The sequence below is a fragment of the Neopsephotus bourkii genome, unplaced genomic scaffold (assembly GCF_033783945.1).
Source record: "Neopsephotus bourkii isolate Nb327-2 ecotype Australia unplaced genomic scaffold, CSIRO-AGI_Nbou_v1 NB_1551, whole genome shotgun sequence".
NCBI lineage: Eukaryota > Metazoa > Chordata > Aves > Psittaciformes > Psittacidae > Neopsephotus > Neopsephotus bourkii.
In genome coordinates, this window is record NW_026902027.1 from 559848 (window position 1) to 575823 (window position 15976).

Below are 15976 nucleotides of genomic sequence, written 5' to 3' on the forward strand. Positions count from 1 at the left end.
TGCCGTTGCCGGCAGATATTTATGGGTGCTGCTGAAGCAGCTGTAGCTGCTGCCGAGCAGGCAGGTGTTTGTAGACGTAATGATGCAGCACACTCCTCATCTAACATATCTACTTTTCAAGAACCAATAACCTGGAGGAGGGGGTGTATTTGTGTCCTCCTGTCTCCAGGTCCATGGCGACTGCCTGCAAAGTTTGTCAAGCCTTGCCATGATCTAGACGGACAAATGGAGGAAGCCGAGATGCTTCAGCTACAGGAGCTGAATGTGAAAACCCCAAGCAAAATGAGATAGAGGAAGAGAGAAACCAATGATTGCTAAACATTATTTGGGAACAACTGAAAAGTAACAGCTTGAATATGTGTGTTTGTAAAATAGCTATTGTTAGAGGCTTTTATTTTGTGTATGAAACCACCTGCATTTACTAGCCAGTTGCTGATAAGAAACTGCACTTTGTATTATATAGATTTGTCACCTGTAAAAGAGATGTCAGAGTATGCAAATTTGTAGTAGCTGCTAGAAAATACTAAAACACCTTCAGCATAAATTAAATACATAAGAACTGCAGGTATATAAACAGATACCCTAAAAGAACAATTACATTCTGCTATGTAAATCAAGATGTAAATGCATTTATTGAGGAAAAAAAAACCCAAACACTTTATGGATACCTAAACACAGAAAAAGCTTTTTTTTGGTGTTGGTGGTGGTTTTTTTTTTGTTTAAAGTCTCACAGGTCTCTGATGCACAATGCAAACATCCACAGCACATACAAATCAGTGTATGTTTTCCATAATTTGGAGAGGAAGCAGCTTGCCTAGTCCAGAAACTTATTTCTGAAAGGTGAAGAGGCAAATTCTACCAGACTTTGCACTACAAAGGCTTAACAAAAACAACCTGAGCAAGACCTGGCCAATATAGGTATACAGCTATACACTAGTTGTGAGACACCTAGCAGCATGACTATTTGTGTTGAGCTAGGTCCCAGAAGAGGTAGCCAGATCACTTGCTATTTGGGAAAAAGAGTCTCTAAAAATATAATTTTCACACACACAAAATAAGTCATTTAAAGAAATGCAAATCAGCACGGTCAAACAAAGGCCTGAATCAGAAATCATTCCTACCAACCAAGAATATTGATGAGATACTACAAAAGAAAAATCCCTCTCAGTTCCTCAAACCAAATCTAAACATTTTCCAAGACATTTCAATAATTTTAAGTTAAAAGCCTGTTCTTTATCATCTGCAGTGAGGAAAGCAATGCCAGGCAGGAGATCCAGAGATTACTCTCCAGGACTTATTTGAAGATTTGTTCTCAGAGCTTGGGGGGGGGGGGGGGGGGGGAATTTGCATTTCCTTTATCTGGATAACTACCACCATCTAAAATTCCGTATTGAAAATATTTTGAAATTTACAATTGGAACTAATTAAAGAAATAGGGCTCCACAGAAACTGATGTTCACATACAATTCAGATGGCAGAAGGAAGGGAATTGTAAACATATTTTAGCAAAATAAATTAATTACACTATGAGTTTAAAATTCCAGTTTCCTCGTACCTTTCTTATCTCTATTGAAGAAACAAGGTTAAATATGACAAATATTGTGCCTTGTTATGAGCAAATGTTGGTTTGTTTACTTTGGGGGGTTTTAAGCAACATTAAGTCACAGCTTATCATATAACAGCTTCTCAAGAATGCTGGAGGAAAAGCATTTATTCTCACTCCAAAAAGGCACGCAAAAATAAAAGGATTTGACTATTTATTTCTAAGGGATTGGCCAAATAGATACAGTAAATTAGGAAAGCTCCCTCCCTCTCTTGTGTTTACATTTGAATCACAAGAGAGCAAACAAAAAAATCAACTCACTTTGCACCACCACCAGGCAGTGTTAAGGAATCTATGCTGTAAATAAGGCCACCATCATTGTTACGTATTAAGATATTTAATAATAGAAAATGCTCTGGATTGATTTTGTGGGAGTATCTTAGTCCACCCCTACATTTCAAGATGCAATCTACTGAATATCTTTGACTTTTTTTTCAGGTATTAATTTCTCCCATTGGCATGCCTCTAAGTGCTATTCAAAACCAAAAATATTTTCATTGTCACCAGTTAGGGGCATCCAAGATCTTGCAGCTATTTAGTCAAGGTCTGCTTGAAAAATCGAATGTGCTGAACTAAAAGGCCTCTGCTTAGTGCCCTTTCAATGATTCTATGATGTGCTCCTCACAATTAACTCATTTTTCAGCATTGAATCGCTGGTGGTGGGTAGGTCAGAAAACCCATGGCCTGTAGGAAAGGTGAAACTTTCCTGCAACCTGCACCTAGAGGATTAGTAACTTTAATGAATCCAAAAATACATGTAGTTTTGAAAATACAGTAGCCAGCTTGCTGGTGTTTCAGTTAGCAACATGTTAAAACATGTTAGCAACAGTGTTTTCCAGTTTGTTCAACATGTTGAAATTAATGTTGTAACTCTGAGCCTGAGCCAAGAGATTGCTACAGCTATATGCATCTGAAAATATTCAAGGCAAACACTCTCCTCAGGCTTACTCTTGATCTGAAAAAACTAAACAAGTGTACTAATTTAACCATAGTAATAGTCTAATTACATTCAACAGAACACCAATGTGTTTGAAGCTTACCATGCATGTAATACGCTTTTACAGTACAAAAGTCTGCCTCAGCAGTAGCTCCAAATCAGAAGCTGCCCCACGTTAAAGCTGCTGCACATGGGACTCTGGCTACTACTATTTTTTGGACCAGATAATGCATTTACCCAGAGCCTGATGGACATGGGAGCACTGCATCTCAGCCTACCAGACCTGCAACCTCTCAGAGCTGCTTTGGAAATGCACTTTAAATGATCATAGCCTCCTGCTTGCTCAGCCCATTTCAATGACCCTGTTAATGATGCTTTGAATCAGTATAACTACCAATAGCCTTATAATAAATAAATAAATAAATAAATAGGTGCAGAGTTGACACAAATCCTAAAAGTAGAGTACAGGTATGATTTTATTGCTATTTCCATTTTACCAAATTATTCTGTCATATTCTGAGTGATTGGTTTTAAATCGTGATTGAAATGACACTGATTAACTATTCAAAATAAATTCTTTAGAATTTGTTTTGTTATTTTAATATTTTAATATGTCAGAGCTGTTTGGCTTCTCTTACAGAAAGGATGTGAATATTTTCAAGTTCCAAACTCAGGTCACGAGCATGCTGAAATGCCAAAGACATCAGCAGATCCATGGGGGACAAAACACTGATAACAGTAACGGTGATTTTTCTCCCTTAACCAATGTAACTCTACCCTAACAACTCTACCCTAAAGATTCTGCAGTGCTAAAGATTAAAAACAATGCACTGCAATGGTTTTATTAAATTTGGCTTGTGTAAGATATACTTTAAAAATTACCCTCAGATACTGGCAATATATAAGGCAAATAGAATTGTGGGACCTGCTTTTACCTGTATTTAAAATAAACCTATGATAAATACTGTTTATTTTACATAAGTATTAGATGGCTGGAAATCAGCACATTTCCACTTGATCATGCAGAAGTATGGCAGCTTCAGTATTATTCATCAGGAAGACAGCTTTTTCAGGTAGTTTACTGCTTTCTTACTGTATTAAGGTATGGATGCTTGTGACAGAGGTTCTCATAAAACAGATTTTTATGTCCATGACAACATTACTATAGTTGATCTGGAAATACAAAAATATTCTTCAAAATGTAAAAGAACTAGACAGAGGCACCTTGAACAACAGATGACATTTTCAGCAGACACTAGTGTATCAGTATCTGAAACCCATGGAGTTCTATAAAAGCAGAACTAATTTCTAGGACTTCTAAAAGAAGTTTTAAGTGTTTATAAACATGTATATGCACACACATATAAATTAAAATTTAAAGCCGTTTTCTCCAATAAACCTGAGGCAAGATAGCTGATGGTACAACCAAACGAATTATTAAAAAATGGTCAAAATGGACATCCAACAGCTTTTTAGCTGGAACCTGTACCTCCACTGTATTTTAAAGGTCAACACACACTCCTTGCACCCGTATCCAAGCTGACTGGGAGGCATGAAGCTGCACTACATGGGCAGTAGCCATCTGAAGTTCACGTGACCTTCCTCTCAGCAGGGCTTACCACACTGAGTTCAGAGTCTGATGGCAGTTTGAGATAATTTGTGCCTGACTCCCTTGGAGTTGAGGACTATTTTAATTCTATCCCTGAAGTAAGTCCTCCGTGTGCATATTTGTAACCAAAGTATAAACCTATATATGTTTATATGCACATAGAGCAGTTATTGTTATACAGAATAATAGACTTCTGTGTTTAGTACATTTGAAACTACAGCCCTTTAACTAACTCCTTACCAGGAAATTTTTATGTTACCTACTTTTTATCAGTATCAAGACAACACTTAGGATTACAGTAGCAATTTATAGTGTACAAAGGTCTAAACTTTCCACTGACCTCCTTGGGCACGGTAATAGGATCTTACTCATTCTGGTCACCTATAGAGAAAATGTACTGTTCCAATCAATAGAAGTGAATGAGCCCTACAGGGCCAGTTCTCCCATCACCACAAATTATGATGGAAACAGATACACAAGTGGGATACCTCTGGGTGAAATAGGAGATACCCATTCACCACCCATGTACCAGCTACTCAGAAGACCAAGCAGTCAGTTCTCTTGCTGAGCAACCAGAAATTGTACACATAACTAGGATGATGCCTTAAAAAGTTTTGGTTTATATTCTGAAAGAAATTTTCAGGATTTTGCAAATCCCTTGTCATTGCAACTCCAAACAACTGATTTCACCTTCCAGAGACCTATTTTTTCATACATGTTTCAATGCTTTCTGAGATCATAAGCTGCCAGACAGCAGCCACAACAATAAAGATGAATTACAGAGAAAGACTGGTGTAATTTGACATTAATAACATAAGGCATAAAAAAAATTAACAGTAACTGCACGAAAACTGCAGGAGAACTATGGAAATGAGAAAGAGTTTGTAGTAAACATATTTCTATAAACTGCTACAGCTAAAAAGAACATTTGCAGGAAAAGCTTCAAAGTCATCAAGTATGAACACTGACAAGAAATGGCCAAGCCACCAGGCCTATATTAGTTCATTAAAAAGCCCAGGTATAAACAATAGTACATAAAAATGCAGAAAGAGCATCAGAAATTTGCAACATCATTGTGCATTACTGACCCATGTGTCAAGTTTTGAGTTTTGCATTTGTAAAACATCGCCAAGCAAAGACCAGACAGCAAGCTGGTTCACTTGGACAGTTCCCCACCAAAGAAAGTCCCTTTCAAAGGGCTGACACCGAGCACTCCAGTAGTAGATTAGCTAATGTTTTGACATCACATATATTTGAAAGATATCCAGACAGAAGAAATGCTAGTGAGAGAGAACAAAGTTTTATCCAACAGCCCAAATACCACCAGCTTCTTTTAACCAAACCACTTCATTTTCTGAAGGAATTTTAAGAGTTTTCATGCCATTCTTCCACATGAGCTGAGCCTGCTTCCCACCAGCTCATAAGTCAGGCTTATTTTCCTGGTAAGAAGAAGCAGGTTACAACTGTGTAATGACACCCACACTGAACAGCTATGTGGTGGGCCTGGGGAAGTGCACGTACTGTGCATTGTGCAAAGCTGTGCCATCAGATGCCCAGAACTGCATGTAGATACACGTTCCTTCATTTTTTGCACCATTTCTCTGAAACTTCATAAAGACTAATGCTGTGTGAACCAGGACAGTGGCTGAGGTTGAACATGTTAAGGATTATCAGCAGGGACAAACATTCAGAAAAACGTGTTTCTCTCTGACCTTTGTTGGAAAGCAGGGCAAAAAAGATGAGTGAATACTGTGTTTCCCCCAAGTGAGACAGCAGCCAAAAGCTCTAAGGACCTTCCTCCCCTGAAACCTAAACAGAGCTGGGCTCCATGTTCGAAGATAGGCTATGTGAAATCATCTTGAAACCATAAATTCATCATTGGACCAGGATCAGCACTTTCCTGTTTAGTATGGAAGTCTACTGCAGTGTCTCCAATCATTTATCTGTCTAGATGGAGCATGGTGGCAGAACTCTTTAAGAGAAGCAAAGTTAAACAAAAGTATAAATTTTGCACAGAAACAATTCCACACAGAGGCTGTTTTCAGGTTCTTCTCAGTTTAGGTGGAAGCAGTGATTTTAGAAAGCTTGGAGTACAGATGAAGACAGACTGAAACCTTTACAGCAACATAGGAAGATATATACAAGTCAGAACAGCTCCAAAATATTCCTGGCTTTTAGGTTTACAAATTACTGCTTCCCCTAGTCTTATTCTAGGATGGAACAAGCCAAGAGCACATTAAAAGGCTGCATTCTCTTCAGAATATCTAAAGTCATATTCTACTCTGTATTAACAAAGGTTTTAATCTTTTCAGGTCTAAAAGCCTGTTTACAGTGAAAGTGACCACTCCTGACATGATGCAACATTTGATTTTCCAATGGAAGCTGGCACTTTGGTGTCTCAGAATTAGTAGTCAGAACTAACCCATCACCCTGTATCTCAAGTTAATGTTAAGTTCACTTCCTCTAAATTAAAAAAAAAAAATCCCACTCAAACATCAGTTAATGTCTTGGTGTCTGTATCTATCCTGTTTATTTCACAGGGAAGGATTTCACTCTGCTGTGCATAGAGTCAACGCCAAGAACTCTCCCTTTGTAACCCAGCAAAAACTTTGAGAGTTAACATTGCCCTCAGCAAAAGACTTTAAAGGTTTCTCACAGCAAATCCATGACCAACACTAGCTTTTATCCCACAGAGGAGTAGGGTTGAGTTAAGCTGATTTTCAGAGTAAGAGCATTTCAAAGCCTACACCATACATCCATATGAATTTTAAGTTAACACCAATATTTCCCAAACACATTTTGGCCACGAATGTTTTAACCAGTAACTAAAACAGTCAGGAATGTTGAGAATAGAGAGCTGCCTTTTTTTTTCTTTTTTCTTTTTTTTTTTTTTTCCCAAGAGGAAAAAAATTAAAAAAGCAAAAGTAAAATGCTATTGAAGAAGAATCAGCTATGAATTGCAAGATAGTACACAGTCCAAAAGTTGCATCAGAATATCCTCAGTCCTGCCAAATGCATCTTTACTTAAATTGTTCATCAGAAGGGAGGTGATGTATCATGCAATTATTTGAAGTGTACCAAAAATTGCTATGATAGTTTTGGGTTTGCTACTGTAACAGTGAAATATCACATGCATATTGCCATCTCATGGATACTACAAATGCTTGTTTAAGATTCCAAGAACACTCTTCCTAACAGAAAAATATGCAGAATCTGTGGTAAGATTTACAAAGTGAAAGCAGGAACTTCACATTTGAAAGAGATTAAAAAAAAAAAAAAATCTGCCTCAGATTCTCTTGTAGTTACTATTTTTATGACTTGGCTCAGACTTACCTTAATCTCTTTATTTAGGGAGAAACTGCAGGTTGCCAGCTCTAGCAAATTTTAAGTACTTTGGTAAATTCCCCATCAATATAGGTCGTGCATTCGAGGGAACAAGGATGTGATGCGTAAGTTCTGCTCCCTCTCCTCCAAAGGGGATTTCATAATAAGACAGTGGTGGGAGAGGGAGAGATAAACAAGGTGGCTAAAACCCCCCTTTCAGCTCCGCTGTCCATACATCTGTCCACGCTTTGCTGTGTCGTGATTGGGATGTCGAGAGAGGCAGCTTGCCCAGCCTGCTGTCACCCTACATCCGTTCTATCTGATCAGCCAAGAAAGTACATGTATCGCCGATACTACTGCATCCTAACTCTTCCATTCAAGTTCAGTAATAGCAGAGAAGCAAGTCCAAAGAAGTCAGCAAAAAGTCATAGGAAACCCAGCAGATGTAGATGAAAGTATGGGGTGTACATATATATATTTATATGAGCAGTTTTGATCGCCTATGAAGTGTAGTTAACCACATCGCCTAAACCTGTCAATTACCTCCAAACCCAGAGCTCTGCTTTTAAAAAACTTGGCAGCCAACAAACACAAAGGTACGTACAAACGTTTGTACGCTGCTACCGACGCTATCCTCCAACAACTGAATACCCCTACCAAACAGCTCAGACCCCAGTTAACCAAGTTGCGGTGCCTTTCCGCACTTCGCCAAGCTGTCCTCGACCCCGGAGGTGACCCTGGGACACCATCACCACCATCGCCGAGGAGCTCCCGCTTCCCGCCGGCTCGTCGTTCCGGGCTTCCCCGTGGCAGCCTCGCCACGACCAGCCAGCTTGGGAAGAACGCGCAAGCACGTCCCGGACCGCGGCACAGGGAGCCCGGCCAGCGGGAGCCGAGGGCACCGTATCTCCGCGGCGGCAGAAGTGCCGGCGGCTGCCCGCAGCGCCCGCCACGCACCCGCAGCGGCGGCTTTCAGTTAGCGGAGACGCGGCTGGGAAAAGGAGGGAAAGGAGGGGAGGGAGGGAATCAAGAGAAGCCATTACCAGAGTTTTATTTCCGTTCTTGCTAAGGGGGCCTCGGAAAACTCCCTTGATATTGCGAAAGTGCCCGTTGCTGAGATGCGCTGAGCTGATGACAATGTAGTAGCACTCCATGGGGCCGGGAATGGGGCCGGGGACGGGGCCGCCTCCCCGCCGCCAGCGGGTTGCTCAGGCCGGCCGGCCTCCTTCGGCTCGGCTCAGCGGGCCGCGGAGGGCCGGGGCCGGCGGCATGTGCCGGTGTGTGTGAGAGGAGGTGTGTGCGGCCCCTCCGGCGCGGAGCGGGCTGCCAGGGGAGGAGCAGGGCGGGCGCGGCGGAGACGTCTGAGCTGCCGCCTCTGCCGGGCACAGCGCTGTTATAGCGAGCTGCCTTGCCGGTCGGCTGCACCGAGCCAATGGCAGGGAGCCACTGAGCTGATACCGAGAGCTGTCAGAGGAGGCCATCTGTCACACGCCGCCTTTACCGCCATCCCACAGCCTTCGCTGCCCCCGCCGCGGCAGGGCCGCCGGCAGGGAAAGGCGGAGGGACGAGAACGAGGGTGGGGGCCAGACTGGTCACCCCGACAGGCGCTGCAGCCCCGCATGGGGGGTGTGCCCCGCGTCTCTCTTCCCACGGAGGGCGCAGGAGTGCGGGCTCTCAGGGGTTTGGGGTTGCTGCGAGAGAGCCTGGGGCTACGCCGCCCCCAGCCCAAACCTCCGGCCCCTCCTCCTCTCCGAGTAGCCTCCGCGCCCCGTCACCGCACCCTATTTTATTTATATATTTCCTTTAACGCCTAACCCAGCGGGCGTCTTTACCTTCCCACGGTGGAGTAGCCTCCCCCATCCCCCCCGTCCCACTCCCGGGCCCGGCTCGGCAGCAGGACACGGATTGCTGCCGCCGTCCCTGCTCTTTTGACCCGTAACTGGGGGAAATGGGTCATTTCTCACCCCGCCGAGGGTGAGCTCCCTACCGCCCTTCGCTGCGCTGCCTCCGGTACAGTATTTCTGCATCCCGCCGCCGCCCATCCCCGCTGCATCCATCGCGCCCCGCTGTCTTGAAAACCGGGAGCGTGCTGGCAAAACTTCTGGGTCACGGCGGTTTTGGGGTGAGGAGAGGAGGGGAGTGGCTAAGAAAACCTGCGGCTGCATCCTTCCAGGTGTCTGCCGCCGCTTACCCACCGACCGAGCGAGGAGCCGAGCACCGAGGGGCCACCGACCGGCTCCCGCTGTTACTCAAGGATTCCCCGGCCTCGCAGGGCCTCGGCGGCAGCGGGGAAAACGGGAACCACCGCTGTTTGTTGCAGGCTCCGGCGCTGCGCTGTGGTCCTCGCCCTCAGCCTTAATGCGAAATGTACTCTCTCCGTCTTATGAAGCCCAGAGCAAAGTGGGGGATGAAAACCATTAGATACATCAGCATAAGGCAACTACAATACACACCGTGCCCTTTCCCCATCGTAAGTGTTCCTTTCTCTTTGCAGCATGCAAACCAGGACTTGCTGCCAGAACCAGAATTTGTCAAAGACGGGTTTAATAGAGATGCTCAAGTCTCTTCCCCCACACACACCAGGAGGTCTACGATTTTCAGCTTTATCACGTAAGACTTGAAACACACTTTGCTGGCTCATCTGCTTTACCTTTATTCTCGATTTCTAAAGATCAAGATTTATGGGGAGAAATTCCAGTGCCAAAAGAGCCCAGAATCATGATGTAACAGCTGAAAATGTCTCTTAGTCAGCATGTACTAATACCACCACCCAAACACCTTGTCCTCCACAATAAAGAAACCACTTCCAGAAAATGGGGGGGGGGGGGGAAGGGGTGTGGTAGAGGGAGGAGGGAAGCAAAACACTGCTTTCTGGCCTGGCACGCTCCTGTGGGAGTCCAAGGACTTGGGAAACGCCTTGTTGTAGCAACAGAGAAATAATCCACTTCTGTAGCTCAAGTTTGAAATAAATGAGAGTGCCCAAAATGGTTTTAGGAGTTGGTATAGCTTCTGCTAAATAAACTTGTTGCCCTCTATTAACAGAGGAAAAAAAAACCATGACTAAAGACCACTTGATTCTGACAAAGCACTCTTTAAAGGAATGACAAGTTGTACTAAATAGCACCTAATAAGAAAAATATACATTTTTCTTCTCTTACTTATTCTGGTTGGCCTCTTTTATCACTTTTTGGCTGCTTCTCTGATTCTTTGCCATCTCCATCTTCTTTAATCCTTCACTGTACTTTTCCTGCCTCATTCTGTTTCTCTATTGTCATCACACAGGCTCAAGATACTGCTTGTTTCTCAAATCTTGTTTTGTTTTGGTTTAAATCTTACTAAGTTGCTAATTCCATCAGTCCCTTACCCCATGGCTCTTACATACCACCAGTCCTGCCCATTTCTGTCTCTGTCTTGTTCCCCTTTGCAAGTATCTGGTGTTTGAGCTGTGCATACTGCTATTTATTCACATCTTTGCCATAAAATAATAAGCAGTGCTACTGATTTACTCATTCTCTTATTTTCCCTGGTACTTACTATTTAGAAAAATCTTCAAGGAGCTGTTCCTGTATAAAACTGCAGATACCAACTCAAGAAACAGTCTACGAATCTGAAAGACTTTCTGGAAAACTTGGGAACTAGAAACCAGTGAACAAATTACACTAATTCTCATACATTATACTGCTTTTTTGCCTGTGGCAATACTCAGAATTCTGCATTGTAATACTTAATAATATTTATAATTCAAGAAATTGTCTTGGTGCAATCCAGAAAAAATATTCAAAAGTATAAACAGTGACCTTTTGGTTAAGAGTCATTAAAGCATGGCACAGAGTATGTGTTACCAAGTGCATGTACCCTGAGAAATCATTTGCTCACTACTGAAACGCACTCATCAGTGACAGAAAGAAATATCTGTGCTGTAAATCACAAGAAACTCAATGCCACTCCCATAACATTTCTTACTGAATTCAGTGAAATTCAGTTTATCCTTGGAATATCTCCCTGTAAGTAATCTGCTGTGAGACACACCTTTTTACCATTTCCTGCATTTTCAGTCTCCTTTTATTGCTCTCTCCCCCTCCCCCATCCCTCCCCTCCCCCTTTTCACTTAGCTTTAGGTGTTTTTCCCTGTTTCAGATGTTTGTCATCCTTGCATTATGTGGAAGGAAAAAGAGAGTATCCTGTACCATTTTAAGCCCATTATGGTGTAATACACATTATAACACTATATTACAACTGCATTCATTCATCAGCTATGGGGGTGGTGCAACTAGAGAAAAGGAAAGTGGGACACTCTGGTAGCCTAGTTCTTCAGCACATCCTTCACCATACGTAAAGAGTATCCAAGTGGGTTCCCTATTTCAGTATATGAGCCAAGTGGAACACTGGTACCACAAAAGCCAGGGAGAGCCAATAGTGACTTAAAGCCCCATGTCAGGCAGTCAAATTGTGGGCTATACCCCGAAGTCCTCCAAAGTCACAGGAAGAGAACTGCAAAGACAAACTAGTATTTCTGCTTAATATCAAAAGTAGCATCAAAGGTTATGAAACACTATTTTTTTTTCTTTTCTTTGCTCTTTCAGCCTTCCAAAGCACGTAATTTTATACCCTGGTCTTGCACAGCAGCTCCAGGAAGAAGCCATCTGGCAAGAATTGCCTCCTCCCTCTTTTCAGATATCCATATAGCATCTATATCTAGCTCTGTACAAATTCCTGTAGGTACAAGGTGCAAATGCCTTTCCATCCCTTCTGTTCCAAATTTACAATACTACCACTGTCTACTTTAGGGTACTATTGGGAAAAAAACCTTTCTGTTGTTATTGAATCAAATACTCTGTTCTTTCTATCTTCCTTTCGTAATGTCTCTGCTGCAGAATTTCCCCAGCAGCTCCTGTGTGCTCCTTTATTTTTTTATTTTTACCTTCCCCAACAAAAAAAAAAAAAAAAAAAGAAAAAGAAAATGAAATGAAATTTGCAAATAACACTCTGAATATCAGCTGACATCAACAAGTAATTGATGTACCACAAGAGCATTAAATCAGAGACTTTTACAATGGCCAGAAAGCACCTGCTGATGCAGCCAAGGTGAAAGAACCCTCTGCAAAAGCAACTATTGCCTATTTCAAACACTGAAAAGACAACTCACTCTCTTATGAGCAAATCCTTCATCACACATGCTTGAAGAATGATTCTAAATGAAAAGCAAATGGAGCCAGCAACTGGCAAATGAATCCTGAGAACAATCTGTGATGGAATTAGAGTTTCCCAACATCCACTCAAACCAAACATCTCAGTCTTTTGACTGCATTGGTTTTCCAAACAGAACAAATGAAATCAAACTATGAAAAATCATATGACAAAAAATTGAGTCATATGATCTCAGTAAGGCAATACCTCAATTTTTCACAAGTTATTACTATAGAAAATCCTCTTCAGCTTCACTGCTATAACAATCTAGCACAACAGTGAAAATGACAATCTTTCCAGGGGCAAAGTGGAAAAAGTGTAAAATAAACCAAAACAAAAAAGAAAAAAACAAACAAAACCAACAAAAAACACAACCACATAGCTCTCCATAAATCAAGAAGCAAATGTAGAAAGACCACAGATGGGTGCAATTCCACAGAGCCACCTACCAAAACTCCCAAAATCTGGCAGACAGGTTACACAGCTAGCACAGTATTGAAGTCAATGACACATTCACTCCATAAGCAAAATGAAAAGAGGTTTCCAGCAGCCCTTCACTGTCTTGTATAATACATATTCTGGAAAGGATGTTGAAGCATAAGCAGCACCCAGTTTTAGTTTTGACGAAGTAATATTTTTTCTTAATTTAAACCAATTAATACTTGTTTTGTTAAAGAATACAACATTTCAAAGGTACTTAAGGAATGAAAAGCTTTTAACCAGAATAAATGAACCATTAAGAGAAAACATGGCAAGCAAAAGAAAACTTGTAAATTAAATAGCACAAGAAAACTTGTGAATTAACTAGGAAAACAGTTCATTTTGACATCCAGGATAGCAGATGGGTTAAGGCCATTTATCCAAAACAGATTATTTTCCTTGCAAACATTCGCACATTTCCCAGAATTAAAAGATCTGGAGTCTAAATAATTGATCAAAAGTCTTCACAGTCAACAGGAAGCTTCACATTCAATGGTCTTGGTCTCATTTACCAAAGCAGGAGGTATTTCCATAGAAAGCAGTCCTGAACTTCCTTGTCAGGAGTTGGCATTACTGCCAAGCTTTTCCACCGGGTGGTGGTAATGAGACCAAGATCAGGAGACATGGTAACAGAGCTCAGAACATTCCTTCATTCTGTCTCTTTCCATATACACATAGAAATTTTTGCATGTGTGTGAACATAGATACCTACCTATGTGTGCATACACAACACTCGAAATGTAGTGCCACAGTAATGAAAGGATGAATAAAACAGTTTCTAAAATTTTTCAAGGGATGATAGAAAACACTTAAAGCATCTATTTTCAAAGGGCTGCCCTCCAAAATAAATTTTTAACACTATTTTCTTCTTTAGCATTCAGTTTGACACATAACTGTAGAAGCTAAAGAGAGCTGGTATGAAAATGGTGACAGATCAGAAAGTAGCACTATGTTATTCCTGAATAAGCCAATATAAATTAGAGACCCACTGGGGAAAAAAGTCCAATGATTAGTATTATAATACATTTCATTGAGGTCAATGTATGACATGCTATTATGGCTTCCTTTTTCATGAAATTCTATAAGAGCAAGTATGTGTTACTTTGAGTGTAATAGCCACAGAAAAGAATGGAAATGAAATTAAAAATTACGTGTTTTCTTTCCTAATATTACACATCAGTGAGATCCAATTTTTAGAATGGGAATGTTTGGCCTCATCTGAAAATCAAAGCCCTTTAAAATATTTATGGTTACAACCTCCAAGTCTAAGACACCATAAATCACATCAGGCATTAACTGGTTCACTTTCACAGGGCACTTGTTCTAACAATACCAAAACACAGGAGAATATTAAGTATGTGCTGGGGAAGGATATTTCTAACACTGTATAATACAACATGTTGCCATGTAAAATTTAGCTCATATCCTTTTACACCACAGCTTATATAAGGAGTAGGAAATAGTGACATTTGATTATAATTGAAGAGTTCACTTTAGCCCTTCAGCACCAGTGAGGCTGGTGATGACCTTTGTCTCATCGACCCTGGCGTTAGAGCACACAAGTGCTACAAATAGCACTGCAAGGCTTCCTTCGGAAAGTGAAGCAAGATGCAGAAGGCTGCCAGAACCTCACATCTGCACTAATTTACTGTCCTACACCCAATTTTATCTCCTGATTTTATCTGAATAGACTTTTATGGTTCGTTTAAAATTCTTGCTGTATAGCTTAATATGGCTGTAGAACTCCTTGCAAGAATATGTTTGAGCTGCATAATCATCATTATAATAATTTTAAACCCTCACAATTATTATGAATTATGTTCTAAATACAGGTACATACATGCAATACAGTAACATTCCTGAAGTATGCATTATGGTCCTCCTGAGTGGTGCTTAACACTATTAACTTACAGTGTGAAAGGCCCCATGTACCCATTAGAATAATTTTTTTTTTCCCTAATAGATAATGACTTACCAATCTGCCTGGTGAAGCTAAGGAATGTAATTACAAATAAGCTCATTAAAAATACTAGCAAAATAATTTAATCCAACTTTCAAAATATTCATAACTTACGTGCTTAGTTAAAGACAGCCATATTACAACAGCCATGAGCATACTATAGATCACTATCCTGAAAAAATGTCATTAGAAGTAATAAAGTCAGTATTGTTCTAAAAATAGAGAGGATTTCCAAAGCCCAGTTTACCTGTTTTGGCATTTTGACAATTAAAAAAATGTCTACATAATAAATTTAATTTAGTAAAAACTTACTAATTAGCTCAAACTACATAAATAATGCTAAGTTTTATCCAAATGCACATTTTCTTGGGTATCTGTAAAACCTGTGTAATCAGAATACAAGGCAAAAGTCTATTAATCACAATATCTAGAAAACTGCTGCAACGGGTAAGCTGAAAATCTGTGCCCAAGCAGCAACATGAGTTGTTTTTCCATCCAAGTTTTTAGTTGCCTTGGAGTTACGTTGCTCATGTTCTGCTGAACTCTGAATTGTCTCTTCTTGTCTCCAAGATGGGAGGATGGAGGACTGTTACTTTTAATGACTACACATTAATTAAAATAATATGCATTCTGACCTTATTTCTTTGAGTGAGAAAAGTTAATTGCAAGATCTTTCTTCTCTACAGCTAGGTTCACACGGCCCCTTAGACCAACAGTTCCTGGTGTGAAGTACATAGATAAGGCTACCGAAAATAACCCTCCTCCAGTTTTTAAAGACCATCTTCTATTTTCTTCTCTGCATAACTATGACACAGTGCATGCATATACTTAAAGTTAGGATCTTAAATTTCCACTTTCACTGTTGCTATGTGCACT

At 40.9% G+C, this 15976-nt stretch overlaps 1 protein-coding gene across 3 annotated transcripts in view; it reads right to left on the reverse strand.

Annotated features, from left to right (window-relative positions):
* The window catches only part of ZNF804A (zinc finger protein 804A), a 161420-nt gene extending 152235 nt beyond the window's left edge, over window positions 1–9185 (reverse strand). For 2 of the 3 annotated variants that reach the window (XR_009728071.1, XM_061370956.1), the window contains exon 1: window positions 8517–9182. Coding sequence is in view for 2 of the 3 variants with exons in the window: in XM_061370956.1 (XP_061226940.1) it covers window positions 8517–8627 (111 nt within the window). In the remaining variant the exon portion in view is untranslated. Of the gene's footprint in view, window positions 1–8516 lie in introns of all 3 variants that reach the window. The other variant, XM_061370958.1, reaches the window with a different exon arrangement.
* Window positions 9186–15976: the final 6791 nt, after the last annotated feature.